The sequence below is a fragment of the Fusarium oxysporum genome, chromosome VIII (genome assembly GCF_013085055.1).
Source record: "Fusarium oxysporum Fo47 chromosome VIII, complete sequence".
NCBI classification, from domain to species: domain Eukaryota; kingdom Fungi; phylum Ascomycota; class Sordariomycetes; order Hypocreales; family Nectriaceae; genus Fusarium; species Fusarium oxysporum.
This window is the reverse complement of record NC_072847.1, coordinates 812,204-827,140: the sequence shown is the minus strand read 5'-3', so window position 1 is coordinate 827,140 and position 14,937 is coordinate 812,204. Positions and strand designations below refer to the sequence as shown.

General features: G+C 48.9%; 4 protein-coding genes across 4 annotated transcripts; 3 read left to right on the top strand and 1 right to left on the bottom strand.

Moving 5' to 3' along the window:
- The first annotated feature begins 1,296 nt into the window (after positions 1 to 1,296).
- Positions 1,297 to 3,748, top strand: FOBCDRAFT_228868 (AMP-activated serine/threonine-protein kinase regulatory subunit SNF4). Its single transcript, XM_031189007.3, has 4 exons — positions 1,297 to 2,211; positions 2,324 to 2,447; positions 2,494 to 2,643; positions 2,690 to 3,748. The coding sequence occupies exons 1-4, from the start codon at positions 1,606 to 1,608 to the stop codon at positions 3,349 to 3,351; spliced, it is 1,542 nt and encodes a 513-aa protein (XP_031036272.2). The 5' UTR covers positions 1,297 to 1,605; the 3' UTR covers positions 3,352 to 3,748.
- On the top strand, positions 3,749 to 8,083 carry FOBCDRAFT_187260 (uncharacterized protein; the record flags this gene model as incomplete). Its single annotated transcript, XM_059608654.1, has 4 exons — positions 3,749 to 4,354; positions 4,397 to 4,444; positions 4,490 to 6,556; positions 6,629 to 8,083. The coding sequence occupies exons 1-4, from the start codon at positions 4,109 to 4,111 to the stop codon at positions 8,081 to 8,083; spliced, it is 3,816 nt and encodes a 1,271-aa protein (XP_059465581.1). The 5' UTR covers positions 3,749 to 4,108.
- A 583-nt stretch (positions 8,084 to 8,666) lies between these two features.
- Positions 8,667 to 10,229, bottom strand: FOBCDRAFT_296731 (replication factor A protein 3-domain-containing protein; the record flags this gene model as incomplete). The annotated part of the gene is made up of 3 exons (XM_054706446.2): positions 9,939 to 10,229; positions 9,760 to 9,862; positions 8,667 to 9,526 (listed from the first exon to the last, which is right to left on the bottom strand). Exons 1-3 carry the CDS (start codon positions 10,089 to 10,091, stop codon positions 8,667 to 8,669), a joined length of 1,116 nt encoding a protein of 371 aa, XP_054562421.1. The 5' UTR covers positions 10,092 to 10,229.
- A 2,620-nt stretch (positions 10,230 to 12,849) lies between these two features.
- On the top strand, positions 12,850 to 14,121 carry FOBCDRAFT_46627 (uncharacterized protein). The gene is made up of 2 exons (XM_031189011.3): positions 12,850 to 13,901; positions 13,952 to 14,121. The coding sequence occupies exons 1-2, from the start codon at positions 13,040 to 13,042 to the stop codon at positions 14,032 to 14,034; spliced, it is 945 nt and encodes a 314-aa protein (XP_031036276.2). The 5' UTR covers positions 12,850 to 13,039; the 3' UTR covers positions 14,035 to 14,121.
- The last annotated feature ends 816 nt before the right edge of the window (positions 14,122 to 14,937 follow it).

Below are 14,937 nucleotides of genomic sequence, written 5' to 3'. Positions count from 1 at the left end.
TCCCTGCAGGAGGTGACCTCACTTGAGGTCACCCGCCGAAGGTAGGGTCCGCCAGGGACGACGTGCGCTATTGTTTTGGAGGTCTAGTGTACGTTAGGTGCAGAGACAGCTGTTGCAGTGGACCGCCTCATTATGCTAGCGGTGTTGTGGAAGCTTGGACCGTTTATGGCTTTTATCCAGACATTTCAACGCCTCATTTTGGGATTGAATGATATGATTTTGATGAAGATTTAATGATTTGTGTAAGATTAAGCAAGATATCTAGCCATTGCGATGATTGGTACCTATTCAAGGTCAGGCTGTCCAGGAAAGTTGCTGCCTTCGACATTGCGTATACTGTCTTCGCTTGTCGCGTGGCATGTGATAGAGGCATTTCTTGACGTAAGATACAAATCCGAGGTCTACGTTATGCGACCTGATCGATACTCGATTTTGACGAGTTCTGCTTTCCAAAGATGGTAATTCTCATGTCACACAAACTATGCTGCCTATGTGCTTATCGTGTCATTGTTGGGTATCAATCTGGACAAACTTTGGCTGCAAGACATCTGCAGCAACTACCCTGCACCACCACCTCGAAGCAGGTCATGGCGTCGTTGACGTATGAACAGGGATTAAGAGGCTATTTGATGTTTTCAACGACTGGCTGTGATGGATGGGATTGTTGTGAACCGGACAAAGTTGTCCTGGACCCTTTATGTGGCATTCATGCCTCTGCAGATGACTCGAATGAACGGTAAAGCTTGGAATGGATACAGAATGCTGAGACATACGAGTTGCACATCCTGGCTACATCGACATCTGTTCTAAGCTCAACTGATCAACAAACGGGGATAAAGATTCTGAGATCGAGTGTTGACTTGCAATCTATCCTTCTACATAATGTCTCACCAATCCCTCAACCTGTCAATATCTCATTATCTCAATATCTCAGTCACAAACTTGCGGGATTTTGACAGTAGAGGAATACTCAGACCATGATAGAATGCACCTCAAACAAACCAGACAGGCTATATTGAATTCATCTGACCAATCCTGATTACCGGAGATGGAATCGTAAAATGGTCAATCTATGCCAAGACGCGAAGCTCATCGTCGATCCGCCATGACGTTCTGTCTGTCTCCGTCTCCGCCTGTGTAGTCCAGGGTCCGGTTAAGATCCAATGTTGGCCATAAGGTTAAGAAGTATGGAGTAGCGTATGCTGCACAGTAATATTATTGCTGGACTTTTGTTGGGCAGACTGTCTCGTAGGTGGTTCTCTTATCATTTATTACAAGCCCAAGGTGAGTAAACGGCCGACCGATTGCCGTGAATGATGTTTGCTCCTTTTTCCCTTTCACCCTCCAGCACATTCCCTTGCAAATTAATTTGCGCCTTTAATGATATGGAAGTGTTCTCAACGCCGTCGGAACATTTTTATTAACTCTTAGGCTCATGCTGTCTCTTTTCTTCTCGTTTACCATACGCCTGTGATTTTCTCAGTGATGCGCTATACGTCAATATTTATCAGGACTTGACAACCTCACTTTCGATCTTCGACTCGAACCATCAAATCCCGCCTAACAATTCGAATCGTATTGTGCAACAGTGATTATTTGCTTGGAATGGAGGGAAATCAAGAACCTGAACCCGCACGAGGGGATCCAGAAACAAAAGCACCAGCAGATATCAATTTACCAAGCGAACCTCAAGGAACGCAAGGTCAACTTGAAGTGACAGAGGCTCAAATTGAAGACCCAACGAAAGAAAACGTCAAATCATGGATCGAAGCCCAAAGCGAAACTCAACCACAACCTCCAACCGAACCCCCAACAGTTGAACAAGTTGACGATGCTGTCGGAGAGCTGCCCCGCGTTGAAAATACCCCCAGTACAGTACCTGGCGCGACTGGTAGGACAGCTGGAAAAGCTTCGACCACATCTTCAGCTCCAGGCACAGACGCCCCAGGACAAGTACAAGAGTCAGCAGCCGAAGCCTCATTTGGAGGAGTTGGAGCTGTTTCTGGACCTGGACCGGCTTTGATAACTCCACGCGGGCGGGCTGCATCAACCTCCACTGGCCCCTCCACTACAGCCGCCGGTCATGGTCATGTCCCTCAATTTGTCGCTCCGTCATCCTACCTCCGACGCAGGACTTCAATCCGAAGCCCAATGGCGCCCACCGAACCAAAGCCTCTAAGTCCTCTGGACAGAGATCAGTTACAGGGTCTGGTATGTTTATCTGTCTTGCATTGTCTGTCGTATCCGTCTGCCCGTACAACTTCTGACGTGGGGCACGCGCGCATCAAAGCCCGACGATATCGAGCGAAGCTAATCTAGACAGAATGCCATACGCGATTTCCTCAAAGTTCGCACCAGCTACGATGTCTTACCTCTATCATTCCGTCTCATCGTCCTCGATACCGATCTCCGCATCAAGAAGGCCATCAGCATCTTGACGCAGAACTGTGCGTCACCCGATACATGCAGATTCTAATGCTAACCTTGCCACAGCAATCGTATCGGCACCTCTATGGAACTCTAAAACCTCACGATTTGCCGGTATCCTTACGAGCACCGACTTTATCAATGTGATTCAATACTATTGCCAGTTCCCTGACGAGTTCAGCAAACTTGATCAGTTCCGATTGAGTAGCCTAAGAGGTTGTCGCTTCTCTCCAGGCAAGCATGACATCGCTGACCATATCAGACATCGAGAAAGCTATCGGCGCAATACCCATCGAAACTGTATCGGTTCACCCTTCAAAGCCACTTTACGAAGCCTGTAGACGCATGCTCAAGACCCGCGCCAGACGAATTCCCCTGGTCGATGTCGATAGCGAGACCAACAAGGAAATGGTTGTTTCAGTCATCACCCAGTATCGTATCCTCAAGTTTATCGCCGTAAACAACGAACACAACACCGTCCTCTTGAAGAAAACGGTTCGCGACATTGGCCTCGGTACATATTCAGGCATCGCTACAGCCTCGATGGGCAGTTCCGTGCTTGAAGTTGTTCACCTGATGGTCAAACATAACATCAGCTGTGTCCCGATTATCGATTCTCACGGACGAGTTCTAAACGTTTTCGAAGCGGTTGATGTCATCCCCTGCATCAAAAACGGTGCCTACGATGACTTGGATGGCTCTGTCGGAGAAGCGCTCTGCAAGAGATCCGACGAGAGCCCTGGTATTTACACATGCAGTGAAGGCGATCGCCTGGACTCCATTTTTGATACGGTCCGAAAGAGCAGGGTTCATCGTCTGATAGTAGTGGACGATGATAACAAGCTCAAGGGTATCATTTCGCTGTCCGACATTCTCAAATATGTGTTGCTCTACGGAGTGGAGGATACAAGCAACTGGGCTTGAGTATTGATGAGGTTATAATGATTGCATGCCGCTATGAATAAGGGAGCTCTCAGAGAGGCGCCGGATGGAGGCAGGCATAGAACAGGCGCAAGGGGAATTGACGGAAGGTTATGTGCATACAACCTTTCGCTATAGACCGTTGACAGGCCTGCATGCATGATACAGTACAGCTGTTTCTGAATGATGACTTTGGTAGTGTCAGCGTTACAGTACAGCAATAGAGGCTTTGCGGCTTCGGGAACCGAGTGGCTGTGAATATTTGGGTGGGATTGGTCAGGTCTCATTCGATACGACACGCGGATGACGGTCAAACTTGATGCTGCACTCTGACGACATTGGTGTTATCTATCCTATTTCAGTATTTATCAACCATTTCCCACTTTGGTTACTTTTTTGATGCTATTCATATCCAGTTTCTGTGCACAAACACATTTGTACTTGTTCTTTGTCTTTGTGCCACTTGTTTTGCCCTGCTCTTCTCTCTGCCTGTCACTTGCAATCGCTGGCATCACTGAAAACTTCCCGCTTCACTTCGTCTGCGTTCCTTCCACTTTGACTTGATCGTGGTCAGATCCTTCCGTCCTTTCGCAATGAAGTTTCCACTGTTTCAACATCCACGAATCTGTTGTGACACGTGAGAATTTTGATCGAACACCATCACACTCTACTTTTTGACTGCCTTTTGATATGATATCTTATTCGACGAATGACAGAATCTCAGCATTAATCACATCTACTTACCGAAAGGCTTTTGCCGATGGATCAGCATTATCACCCAGCACCTCTGGGCCATTACTCTGCGCCAGAGACTGGTCCTCATCGACTGTTACCGTCCAGAAGTAGCTTGTCTCTTCAGGCTACGATACGGCATATAACAGACCAAGGACCTGTACATACAAGCAGAACATGGACGAGTAGTGGCGATCATAACATCCTAAGCGATACTGACGAATTGGACGATCGAGCCGCCTTTGTTCAGGAATACAACCGCCTAGCAAAAAAGGTGAGGGCCTTGAAAGAAGTAGAGACCAAGCTGACGATTTAGAATGGAGTGCGAATATTGGTGATTGACGACTTTGACTTTAGGCATACTGTAGGTTGTCGATGGTGTGTACTTGAACAATCACTGACAACCCAGGGAAACGGACTTGGTAGTCCTCGCAAGCAAGGATGGCTTTATCGAATCCTACGGTCCTCTTCCAATCATCCTACAGCAGATACACAACCAGCTCGCCAAGGACCACGTCATAAGCGAAGTGTCTCCGATTTCGCCCACAACTTGATACATCGTCGAGACCCCAAGATACTCGATCTGCAGTCGATGGTAAGAATATGTGGCAAGAGCATGCTCTACCTCCCACCTGAACACACACCCTCTTCCCTAATACTTCCAACTTGCATTCGAGCTACTGCGCATCACATCGCTCAGAATGTCACTACTCGAGGGATCTTCCGTATACCGGGGTCAATCAGAGTAGTCAACATGCTGTTCGATTACTACTGCTGTACCGACAATATCGACATAACAAACACTGTGCGATGCGCAAACCTGCCGATGCATGTGCAGGCTTCTGTCCATGATGTGGCGTCGACTTTCAAGCGCCTCCTTTCGGTAATACCCGGTGGGATACTTGGTTCTTTGGCACTCTTTGACGCTCTGGTCGCAATCCATTCGCAGCTACAGGGTGATCCAGAGTTCCCTCGCACCAAACAGACCAAGGTTCGGGCCCGACTCATCGCCTTGGCTATCGCAACGGTTCAATCTCAATTTCGGAGGGAGCTCATATGCGCTGTCTTTGGACTTTTGAGTCTGATTGGAAGAGTGGCAGAAATCACCCCCAGAGAAGATGAAGAAGGTCGATCACTACCAACAGGAGACCTCATGGGCTACAATGCACTCGGCATCGTCTTCGGACCTCTCCTCATAGGCGACTTGCTTGAACTCTATTCTATGAAGCTAGCCGCCCCAAAGGCAGGGTTGCTGGTGCTTCCATTGAGATCTCCAAGGTCACGACAAGATCGGAATGGAAGAAAGACACTCGGCAACGAAATTGGAGTGTCTCCAACAATGGACAAAATTCTCATCGCCAATACCATCGCAGAAATGCTTATAGTCAATTGGAGAGATGTGGTCCGACAAATGAAATCGCTCGGCATGAATCGACCTCCCCCACGATCAATGAGTCCCCAAGACGATGCCAACGAGAATGGTTTTGTTATCAGGAAACCACAAGGTTGGGATCGGGAATGGCGAGGAAGTGAGGTGGGAGATCAGATCCCACGAGAAGACAGCCCAGAACCGCCTACACCTACCCTGGGCATATCTAAACAGCGGTCGCGCAGTCGTGGGAGTTCAGCCTCAAAGAGGCTTGCAGCCAGACCCAACATTGGTTGCTTAAGCCCAACTGTGGAAGAGAGTGTGCACGACGAGGATAAGAGCCAGAGATCAACACAGGCAGGGGAAGGCAGTAGCTATGTTCAAACGCCGCACAATTTGCAGAAGCCGATAGGTGCAGTTCATCTGGAAGACAGCAAGGATGCGCCGGTAAAGCATACACCGCAAAGCGAGAGTGTGAATATCGCTCCAACACCCACCCCACCTACAAGGACCAGAGGACCGATGCATCGAGATGGTTCTCATCTGTCTCAAGACGATGTGCCACCTCGGACGTCCTCAAAAAGAGGAACAAAGACAACCCCTATTCAACAAACCAGTGCCGAGGAACCTACAAGCCAGGGCACTTCAAGAGTCTCAACAATGGAGACTCCAATTGAACGAAAGGGTGCCATTAGGAAGAAAGATCCTAGAAAAGAAAAAGCCCTGAAGCCGCATCGACGGTCACTTGCTGTCGAATGGACAAAACCTGCCAGGTCATCAGATACCTCCATGGACAGGCCGGTCTCAACCAGCCTGGAATTTTCATCCGAGAAGGAGGCCCTTGAAGCTGCACTAAAAGCACATTTCGAGGAACTCAGAGAGTTGGATTCGATGGACCAGCGCAAAAGTTCAGCCTCTACAAATGTTGATCAGAACTCGCATATGTCAACTTTTGCCAACACTCCCAAGGTTTTACACTTCCCAATCGATAGACTAGAAGAGGACAGCGAGTACACTGTTCAAGGGGACAAATCAACACGAACACAGGCTTTACAAGAAGCCAACTCTGCCTCAACAACACCAAGACAATTTTATTCACCAATGCAGGTACCAGCAAGTATTGCAGGAGACAGCAATTCCATGGGGCTGGCCTCCCCAAAAAGCCAGGTCGGGACATAGAAAGTCTCTTCTGGTGTACATGGGGAGCGGGCCAGGGATGAAGCGCAGGCTCTGCAAAGTTTTGAATACAGTAAGACACAAAAGCAAGCCAAGGGCATTGGCACTGAAACCCCTGAACGACGACACTCTCGAGTTGTGTCTTTGCCTGCTGAAACACCAAAGACTGAAATGCAGCGGACTGCATCCTCTCCCTGGTTCTCTGTTCCAAAGAGAAAACCAAGGGCATTGACACGTCCAAGCTTGACACCAACAGACAACCGAGGAGGCGTCAGAGCTATGGCCGCCAAGTTTGAAACCGCTCATTCAACCGAGACATCAACAAAACCCAGGAGTGCGAGCAAAACTCAAGATCTCATATTGCAATTTTCACAAGAGTCACCGACGAAGAGTATCCGGTCGACAAGATCCGTTTCAACTTTGGGACACAAACGGAATGTTTCGACTTCAAGCCAGGACCGGCGTTCTCGACCGTCAGCAATAAACACTGTTAGAGATGAGGCTCTTGACCAGAACTTGCGAGCCTCGCTCAGAGAGGAGGCAGCAATGAGGGCAGTCGAGCTTCAACAAGCTGATAAAGGGCCAAAGCCAAGCTCCCATGAGCAACCGGAAATGTTAGCTCAACGACAAACGATCCCTAGGAGGAAGCCAGTCCCAGGATCCAGGGGTAAAGAGGGATCATTAGAGAATCCACGAAGTCTGGGAACCATGATGCCTTATCCTGAACAGCCTCCTATCGCTCAACACCTTAACCTTATCAGACCAGCATCATCAGCATCGAATACGCAGTACGGGACGGATCCGTCAGTTCCTCACAATATTTCAACTCCTTTTCAACGTCCCGGCAGTACAACTACACTTCATGCGCAGATTCGAAGTCTCCAACGGCAGCTGGACCTCAAGACAGAAGAAGCAGTTCATTTGAGAAGGCAACTTGAGGTACAAGGAGATGCAGATGTTGGAACACTGAGTCAGCAACTACGAGAAGCCAAAAGGGAGGCACAAACGTGGAGGGAAAGGGCAGAGAGTGCAGAACGAAGAATCAAAGTGTTTGAACGATTCACGGCACGACTCAAAGGGATACGAGAGGCTGTGGGTGTCGACACGAGATATGCCGATACAGACCTTACAGCAAAGTATTTGGATGAGGGTGCGGATGGACAAAAAGAAAACACATTCTTGGGGAATGCAATGAGTTACGAGAGTGATAGTTCAGGGAGAACAGAAGATGCTGGTGTCGTCAAAGCTCGGATACGCCGTTGTCTCCATGGCTTGACCGATGGTCCTCCAGACAAACCATCCTTTGGACTCGACGAAATCCAGAATACAGGCCCAGAAAGACCGAAGCGGGATATCAGCCCGAGTACAGCCGAGGTCTGGATGGCGGCACAGGAGTTGCTACAGCTCGATGAGGCTCAGGGTCAAAGAGAAGATGAAAAATTGAGTTCTAGAACATGATGGTGACGGTGTGGCAAATAGACGTGCGTCCAGGAGAGATGTCAGGCTGTGCAAGGGTCTCGATCTTGAAAGGACCCTGGTGGCAAACTTGACTGTACCTTTTGGATGTATCAAATTAGAACATTTGTGGCAAGGGTGTCTGTGTATCAGAATTAACGGACTTGTCCGAACAACTGCATTGGGTAAACATTTGATTGTGAATGTCATGCTGTATGAGGAACACCTGTGACGACGAAATCCTGTTTCACAGGAGCTTTTGACCCGGTAAATCTATCACTTGAGGGATATTTCATGCTAAAGTCCTGTGCCACTGCAGATCAGGTAAATGGGATTTTGAAATCTCGATCTCTCTCGTATGCATTTTTAACAGACACTGTGCTAAATACGGCATTTCGATATTCATGTGCCGAGACCATTAGACAGCTGATTGGGCAATGTCGATCCCGCTTTTAGCTCCAACTTTGTGACTTGTCCCTGGCACAGGGATCTTCTATTTGACATCAATGGGATGACGATACGAACGAGGATGCCTGTATATACTTTTGCTAGGTGTATGGCTGCGGATGAATGACGAAAAAACATGCTATGGTCTCTCGTCAGATTCTCGCTTGATTCGCCATCTGCCTGCGTCATCTCGGTTCATCGACACATGAACACGCCCGATTCCCTCTAGAACGGAATCGAATAGGGCAGATTCTTCAGGGTCTTCTGGTTCAGAGTTCCTGTTGGTCACGCCAGCGGGACGGCGGTCTGCCCCCGAGTAGCGGCGGGAGGACGTTGAAAATGCGGGGGACATGAGAGGCCCGTGTGAGAGGTATTGATCTTCTTGTGTCATCGGCGGAGACGGGAGCAGACTCGCGGAAGACATCGACGGCGGAGAATAAACCAGGGGCGTATAAGGCTGAGCTGATGGTATGTAGGATTCTTGGGTGCTCTCTTGATCGTAGGTCTGCGAGTTTGAATATCGTTGGTTGGGTTGCGTACTAACGGAAGTACGCCGAAACATTTCTACGGAACAAGTGCGAGAGGCTGTATCTTCTGGTGGCGATGGTAGGAGTGCACCTAGAGAAGAAGTTGGAGTCTGTGAGATGTGAGAAGGCCCAGACGGATAGAGCAGAGTAGAGGATCTTGACTGAATGTCACGGCCAAGAATCATATCGGAACTGGATGTTGTGAAAGACATTGCGGTGGTAGGTCTCGTCTGGCCATGTATCGAATGCGCATGACGCTGCAGTCTCTGTGCAGCACTGTGTAAGGATCTTGAAGATCTGATAGTTCCAGTGGAGGCTGAATCAGGGGTCGCGACTGGTTTTCCATCTTGGTCGGTGGAATAAGCTTGTCGTTGTCGAGGGGGAGAAGTGATAGCGCCGGCCTTGGTAGGCGAGGTCCAGACCATAGCCACACGCGGGGTGTATGCCTGTGAGGACTGGTAAGGGCCATGGTCTGGTTGACCCCGTCAATTGCCTGCAAAGATGGATGGATGCTTGTGTGTCGCCTGCACAACCGAGCTGTATAACCCGAAATCTACACATATTAGCTGTCATCCGGAAATAGCATAGTGAACTGAATCATGCTTTTCAACTGCCGAACATATTGGGGAGCAAATTTGCATTTTGCATGATGTTGCAGCGTCGGTACGCTATAATGACGACAGAAAGACGAGCTTCTTGACTTACCCACACCAGTCCCCAAATCCCGGGATGTCAAAACCTTGATCGACAGGTCCGGATTGACTTTTCCAATGACTTGCACAGCGTTGCCATTTGTGAGATGGGCATCCTGTGAAGGTCGTCAGCTCAAGGTTGCAGTGCATTCTCATGTCGTGACACTGACACCAGATTTGATGTCAACTTACCCTGTTCAACAAGACGGTGACAGTGCCCTCAGAGTCAAGAGTAGCCTGTTCACCTCGCAGCTGCGTGACCTTTCCCACGAGCATGACGACTTTGCCAACAAAGTTGTCAAGATAGGCAGCAGTGATGCGCGGGGTTGAAAGTTGCTCAGACATGGTGTTTGGTTTTCGTTCGCGATCAAGCTAGAGAGATAAGGAATTGGAAGAGATAAGCGAGTAGACAGGGTTTAGGTCTCAGATGTTTGGTTGACAGGTAAGCAAGCGATGTTGGTGAGAGAGGTTGGACGATGAAACGCATGTGAAGCTGTTGGCGATAAATGCGGAGGGGAAGCGCGTTGAGCTTGACGCGTAGTCACGTGGCTTTATATCACGTGATGATCATGCTCACGCCATCACAGACATCATAATTAGAATGCCTTCATTTTCCATCATCTGAGTCCATCGATAAAACGTGCTCATCATCTCATGCCTGTCAATCCATCTTGAAAATTGCATCAGTCAATCCCTTCGTCTTCAGAATTGATATGAAGAGCCCCACTGTTTATACGCCTATTGGGACCCTTGCCCGATTCCTCCGATCAACCACATTCCCACGATAAACCCGCTGGTCAAGTCAAGAAAGCCCCTACAGGCCTACAGTGCGAAACACATAGCCTTGGGCAGCACATAACTTTATTATTCGCCCAAGACAACCCCGCTCCTTAAATGTTTCAAAGCTTACATGTCGGAGTAAAAGCTCCGGAAATGATGAGCTGAGCCGCCATTCACCAAGAAGCTGCTAAGGAATCGAGAAAGTTGGAAAAGTAGGCAGTGGAGGATGCACAGTTTATCAGTTCTTCTAGACTGTGTCTTGGTGTTCGGCTCAATGCCACGGCAGACACGACTGATGCGAAGGCTGATAAAACCGGAGACCAAGACAAAGAACTCCATCACGTATCCAGAAGTTCATGACCCCTGCAGGCACTGAGTTATACGGCATTCCCCGTATGTTGAAATTTATCAGCCTGCAGCAAAGGCCACACATCCGAGGTCGATCCTTACTCTGTGTGGGTGCCAAAATCCTGATCACATTTGTCGATCAGTTCAAGATACATATCTCCTGTCACAACCATGAGTCTTGGATGCGATGGATTGTCGCCTTGACTAAACCATCACTGGAAGGACCCTGTGTGCGTCAGGAATGACTGTGTACTTTATTGCAAGAATCAACTCATAACCAAAAGACATGAACGAGGCTCGTCATGATCTTCAAATGTTGTTCCAAAGGGTGCTCAAAGCTGTCAGGATTAAGCTCTGACTTGATAATGACCGTCCCTATGATATCGAAGCTTCAGTCCACGGTTGACATGATAGATGGATACTGCATAGTCTCGCTCGCCCCTGTGTACAGTCTGTTTTACACTGTCTCGCCAAGTGTGGCCTTGATGGACAAGGTTAGCCATCATTGATTGGTTGTTGGGTGCAACGGACCTGGAGTCCGTTGCACCATGATTGGTTTACACTCACCCGTCCCAAAATTGAGGATAGTATCTCCGCCAAGGGGCCACTTGAACATCGAAGTACCTGCTTCGCAGTTTGTGATTGGGGAAATGGGGGATTTAGAGTCCAAGCACCTCTACCGCTTATGCTAGGCCTATCCTACCGCCTTTGGCTCAAGGTTCCGAACGGGATGACGTTTTAAGCACAGAAGGGACTTTTCCCTCACCTCCAATGCCATAACTGATACTGCTTCCTATGGTTATGATTCGTACAGACCAGAAGATGGTGGGTCAGGAAGACATTCCGGATCACTTATAACCTCAACGGTTCTGGTATCTCAAGGTTTTCAGTACCTTATCCAGCAAGAATTCAACACCCTTGCGCACACTGGCTCACTGAGGATTGGCTTTGCATTGCGAATTGAAGTCAACGGACTTGGTCCGGACATAGCGTTGTCAAACCATTGTACACCTCGCTTCCTATCTTCACCCACCAATCTTCTTATATATACTCCCAACCCCAGTTGCTGGATACATGCAAAATCAGCTACGTCTTGCCATAAACTGCAACCGGATCCACTGATACACACTGCACGGGGAAAAAGTGACGCAAGACATTGTTGATAGTGGTCGCATCCGTTGTTGGTGTAATATAATGTCCGAATCCCTTCATCTAGCTTTGGTACGACTGCTGGACTGCTATTGCAGCTACAACTTCTGACTTTCCCATCTCACAATTATCGATGTTTCTGACAAGTTTGTCAACCTCGGCATCTCCTTGTTCCTGATAGATGTTTGCCTGCCTGCTTGACTTCACCCAAAAGGTCAAGTTGCCCAGTGTCTAGATCTCATAGCCGCATAGGCGAAGCCGAAACACACTATTGGATCCAACGACCCCGGAAGTAGAGACCAGGAACAGACGAGGCGATTCGCCCCAGCGTCCAGAATTTAGTCGGAGCACCTCCCCTCCCCTGCTACTTACCGAGACGCTGTACCCGGCCGTTCCATTTAGTTTCTACTTGGGATTTAAGCCTCGAAATCGACTTATTCTATTATCGATCGGTGGTAAACTACCATTCCTCGGTGAGGTCAGCTAGGCTGTACTGGAGTACTCAGGCACTGAGCTGTGCTGCACTACATTGCACCACCGGATTGGTTTCTCCGTTGAGCGCCTGCCTGATTTTCCCATTCGCCCTGGCTCCTACAACTTTCCAACAGCAGGGAGCAGCTACATCTTTATTTTAACACGACCATCTCTTTTGTTACCCATTCCCTTCAACATCGTGTTCCTGAATATAGGTTCTTCTTTCATCTTCCCCTGGACCGTTCCTTTCCTGGCCACCACTGGTCTCAGATGTTCCAGAACATCTACACCCCCATCTCAACCAATCCGGCTAAGCACCCCCTCTCTGTGCCCGCTTCAGATCTCCCGATCTCCGGAGCTGAACGCTCAATTCCCATCGAACGAGCTCCTTGATCTCGACTTTCTCTCAAACGCGGCTCAATAGTCTAGCGCTTTTCTCTGACAGCCAGGACAAACAGCTCAGCCACACCGGCCCAGTTGTGCCGCTGTAACCCCAGGTCCCACGCCTCAGAGTACAGTCTCAACGGTCTTGCAGGATCAAGATGGACGAACCAAGCCAGGACTTTGGCGACCAAGCCCAGAGCTTTCAAAACAACTTTCCCCTGACAACCGACGATGCCAATATTGATCCATTACTCAACTGCACAACGGGAGCTCAGGTGTCCCCGATTGTTAGCAATCCCATGGACAACCAGCTTCTCATAGGCTCTGACATGTGGAACCCGATGAACAACCCCGTCCACTTCTTCCCTCCCTCCATGCCAGCAATGGCACCAACAGCTTTGAACAACAGTCCAAAAGTGCCTACCGATACGCCTTCAACCCCAGAAACTCCATTCAGTGAGGCCACATCTGGCGGCCCAACACGGCAATCGAGTAAATCGTCTATCCCCTCTGTCGATTCAGTCAACACCGACACCAAACCTCGGCGCAGCAGCAGAGTTACCAAGACACAACGTCAACAGCCACCGGCTGTCGCCAAGCCGCGCCAAAGAAGAGCATCCAAGGAGCCATCGCTGAAGGAGGAAGATGAGGGCGAAGATGATGGACTTGATGAGACGGCCAAACGCAGCAAGTTCCTTAAACGAAACAGGATCGCTGCGTCCAAATGTCGTCAGAAGAAGAAGGAGTGGATGAGTCAATTGGAGGAAACCCGGAAAGATTTGGAGGGTGAGAACAATACCCTGCACAAACAGTACAACGGCCTCGTGGACGAGTTGAGCACCATCAAGAACCAACTTATGCAGCACGCATCTTGCAATGATGCCAACATCGACCAGTGGCTTGACAACGAGGCAAGGAAATACGTTCAGCGCATTGCAGCGCAGAGCAAACAGCCTCCTCCAGTACCGCCACAAAATAGACCTGGTGAATTTTACAATACGCATCGTCGTAGCTCAAGTGGTAGGCCCGAACCTTGTTCAGGAACGAGTCCATGACTAACCATCATCTAGTTGCCACCTCTATACCGCCATCGATAGAATCAGAAATCATCTACGACCGTGTGCCGGATAATCTTGTTAATTCGAGACATTGAGTGTAATTTGATGTGGTGGATAGCTGACACACCGACGGAAAATGGTGGTTTGAGTTGAGGAGCCAAGCTAGACCCAACTCCACACGGACACAACAGCCTTGCTATTGCGACTTTGAAATTCCTTCGACTCGACAACGGAAGACATCGACATGCCGGACCTTGAGTCAAAGCTGGATGAGTGTCCTCAGGGCTGCGACATACACGACAACGAAAAGAAAATTACCGGGCGAGATGGTTCAGTGGAAAGATACACTTACAAAACCTGGTTATGATGCGGCAAGATTATCACGATTGGCCATCCCCATAACAGGGAGAGGTGATACGGCGTTGACCATACTGAAAGGAGTTTGGCAAAAGGGGTTCGGGCAAGGGGATATTTTATGATTTGATGCTTTCATGATATGATCTGATTTGTGCAGTTGGGATGTATGATTTGCTAATCTGGGGCTGACGAGTATGAAGTTCTCGTGGCAGCCGGTTTGATTCTTAGCCCTTGGCCGATAGTTTGGTAGGGCCCTAGGGATAACCCAAGGAGAGGAATCCAAGGGAATAGCGTCCTGTTACTATGACAGGATGCCTTGAGTGCTTTCAGGGTGGGATGTGGACATATACCATGATGAGAGGTAGTGTAGCGCAAAAGAAAAGGTTCAAACCTGAAGGAGGAAATGATAGCCATTTCTGAGCAAATGGTCCGCAGGCAACCAGCTTGTGATCCAAGAGCTCGTGATCGATATGAGCGCTGTCATCGTAAATGCCAGGAACGTTTGCCTACGTATGAAAAATCTAGATCTTTCAAGGGCAATATCTTGTCAGGGGAAAGGTTGGGGGTCTTGGTGTTATCAAAGGTTGAGTCAAGTGGCAATATCGAGCTTTGCCACGAGGTTCAACCTGGACTTGAACAGA

Bases quoted from the DNA above. Each gene is read 5' to 3' on its own strand.
- FOBCDRAFT_228868 (XM_031189007.3), top strand. From the start codon at position 1,606: ATGGAGGGAAATCAAGAACCTGAACCCGCACGAGGGGATCCAGAAACA. The intron at 2,212-2,323 runs GTATGTTTATCT...TAATCTAGACAG, and splicing joins GAGATCAGTTACAGGGTCTG to AATGCCATACGCGATTTCCT. The intron at 2,644-2,689 runs GTTGTCGCTTCT...TGACCATATCAG, and splicing joins CCGATTGAGTAGCCTAAGAG to ACATCGAGAAAGCTATCGGC.
- FOBCDRAFT_46627 (XM_031189011.3), top strand. From the start codon at position 13,040: ATGGACGAACCAAGCCAGGACTTTGGCGACCAAGCCCAGAGCTTTCAA. The intron at 13,902-13,951 runs GTAGGCCCGAAC...ACCATCATCTAG, and splicing joins GCATCGTCGTAGCTCAAGTG to TTGCCACCTCTATACCGCCA.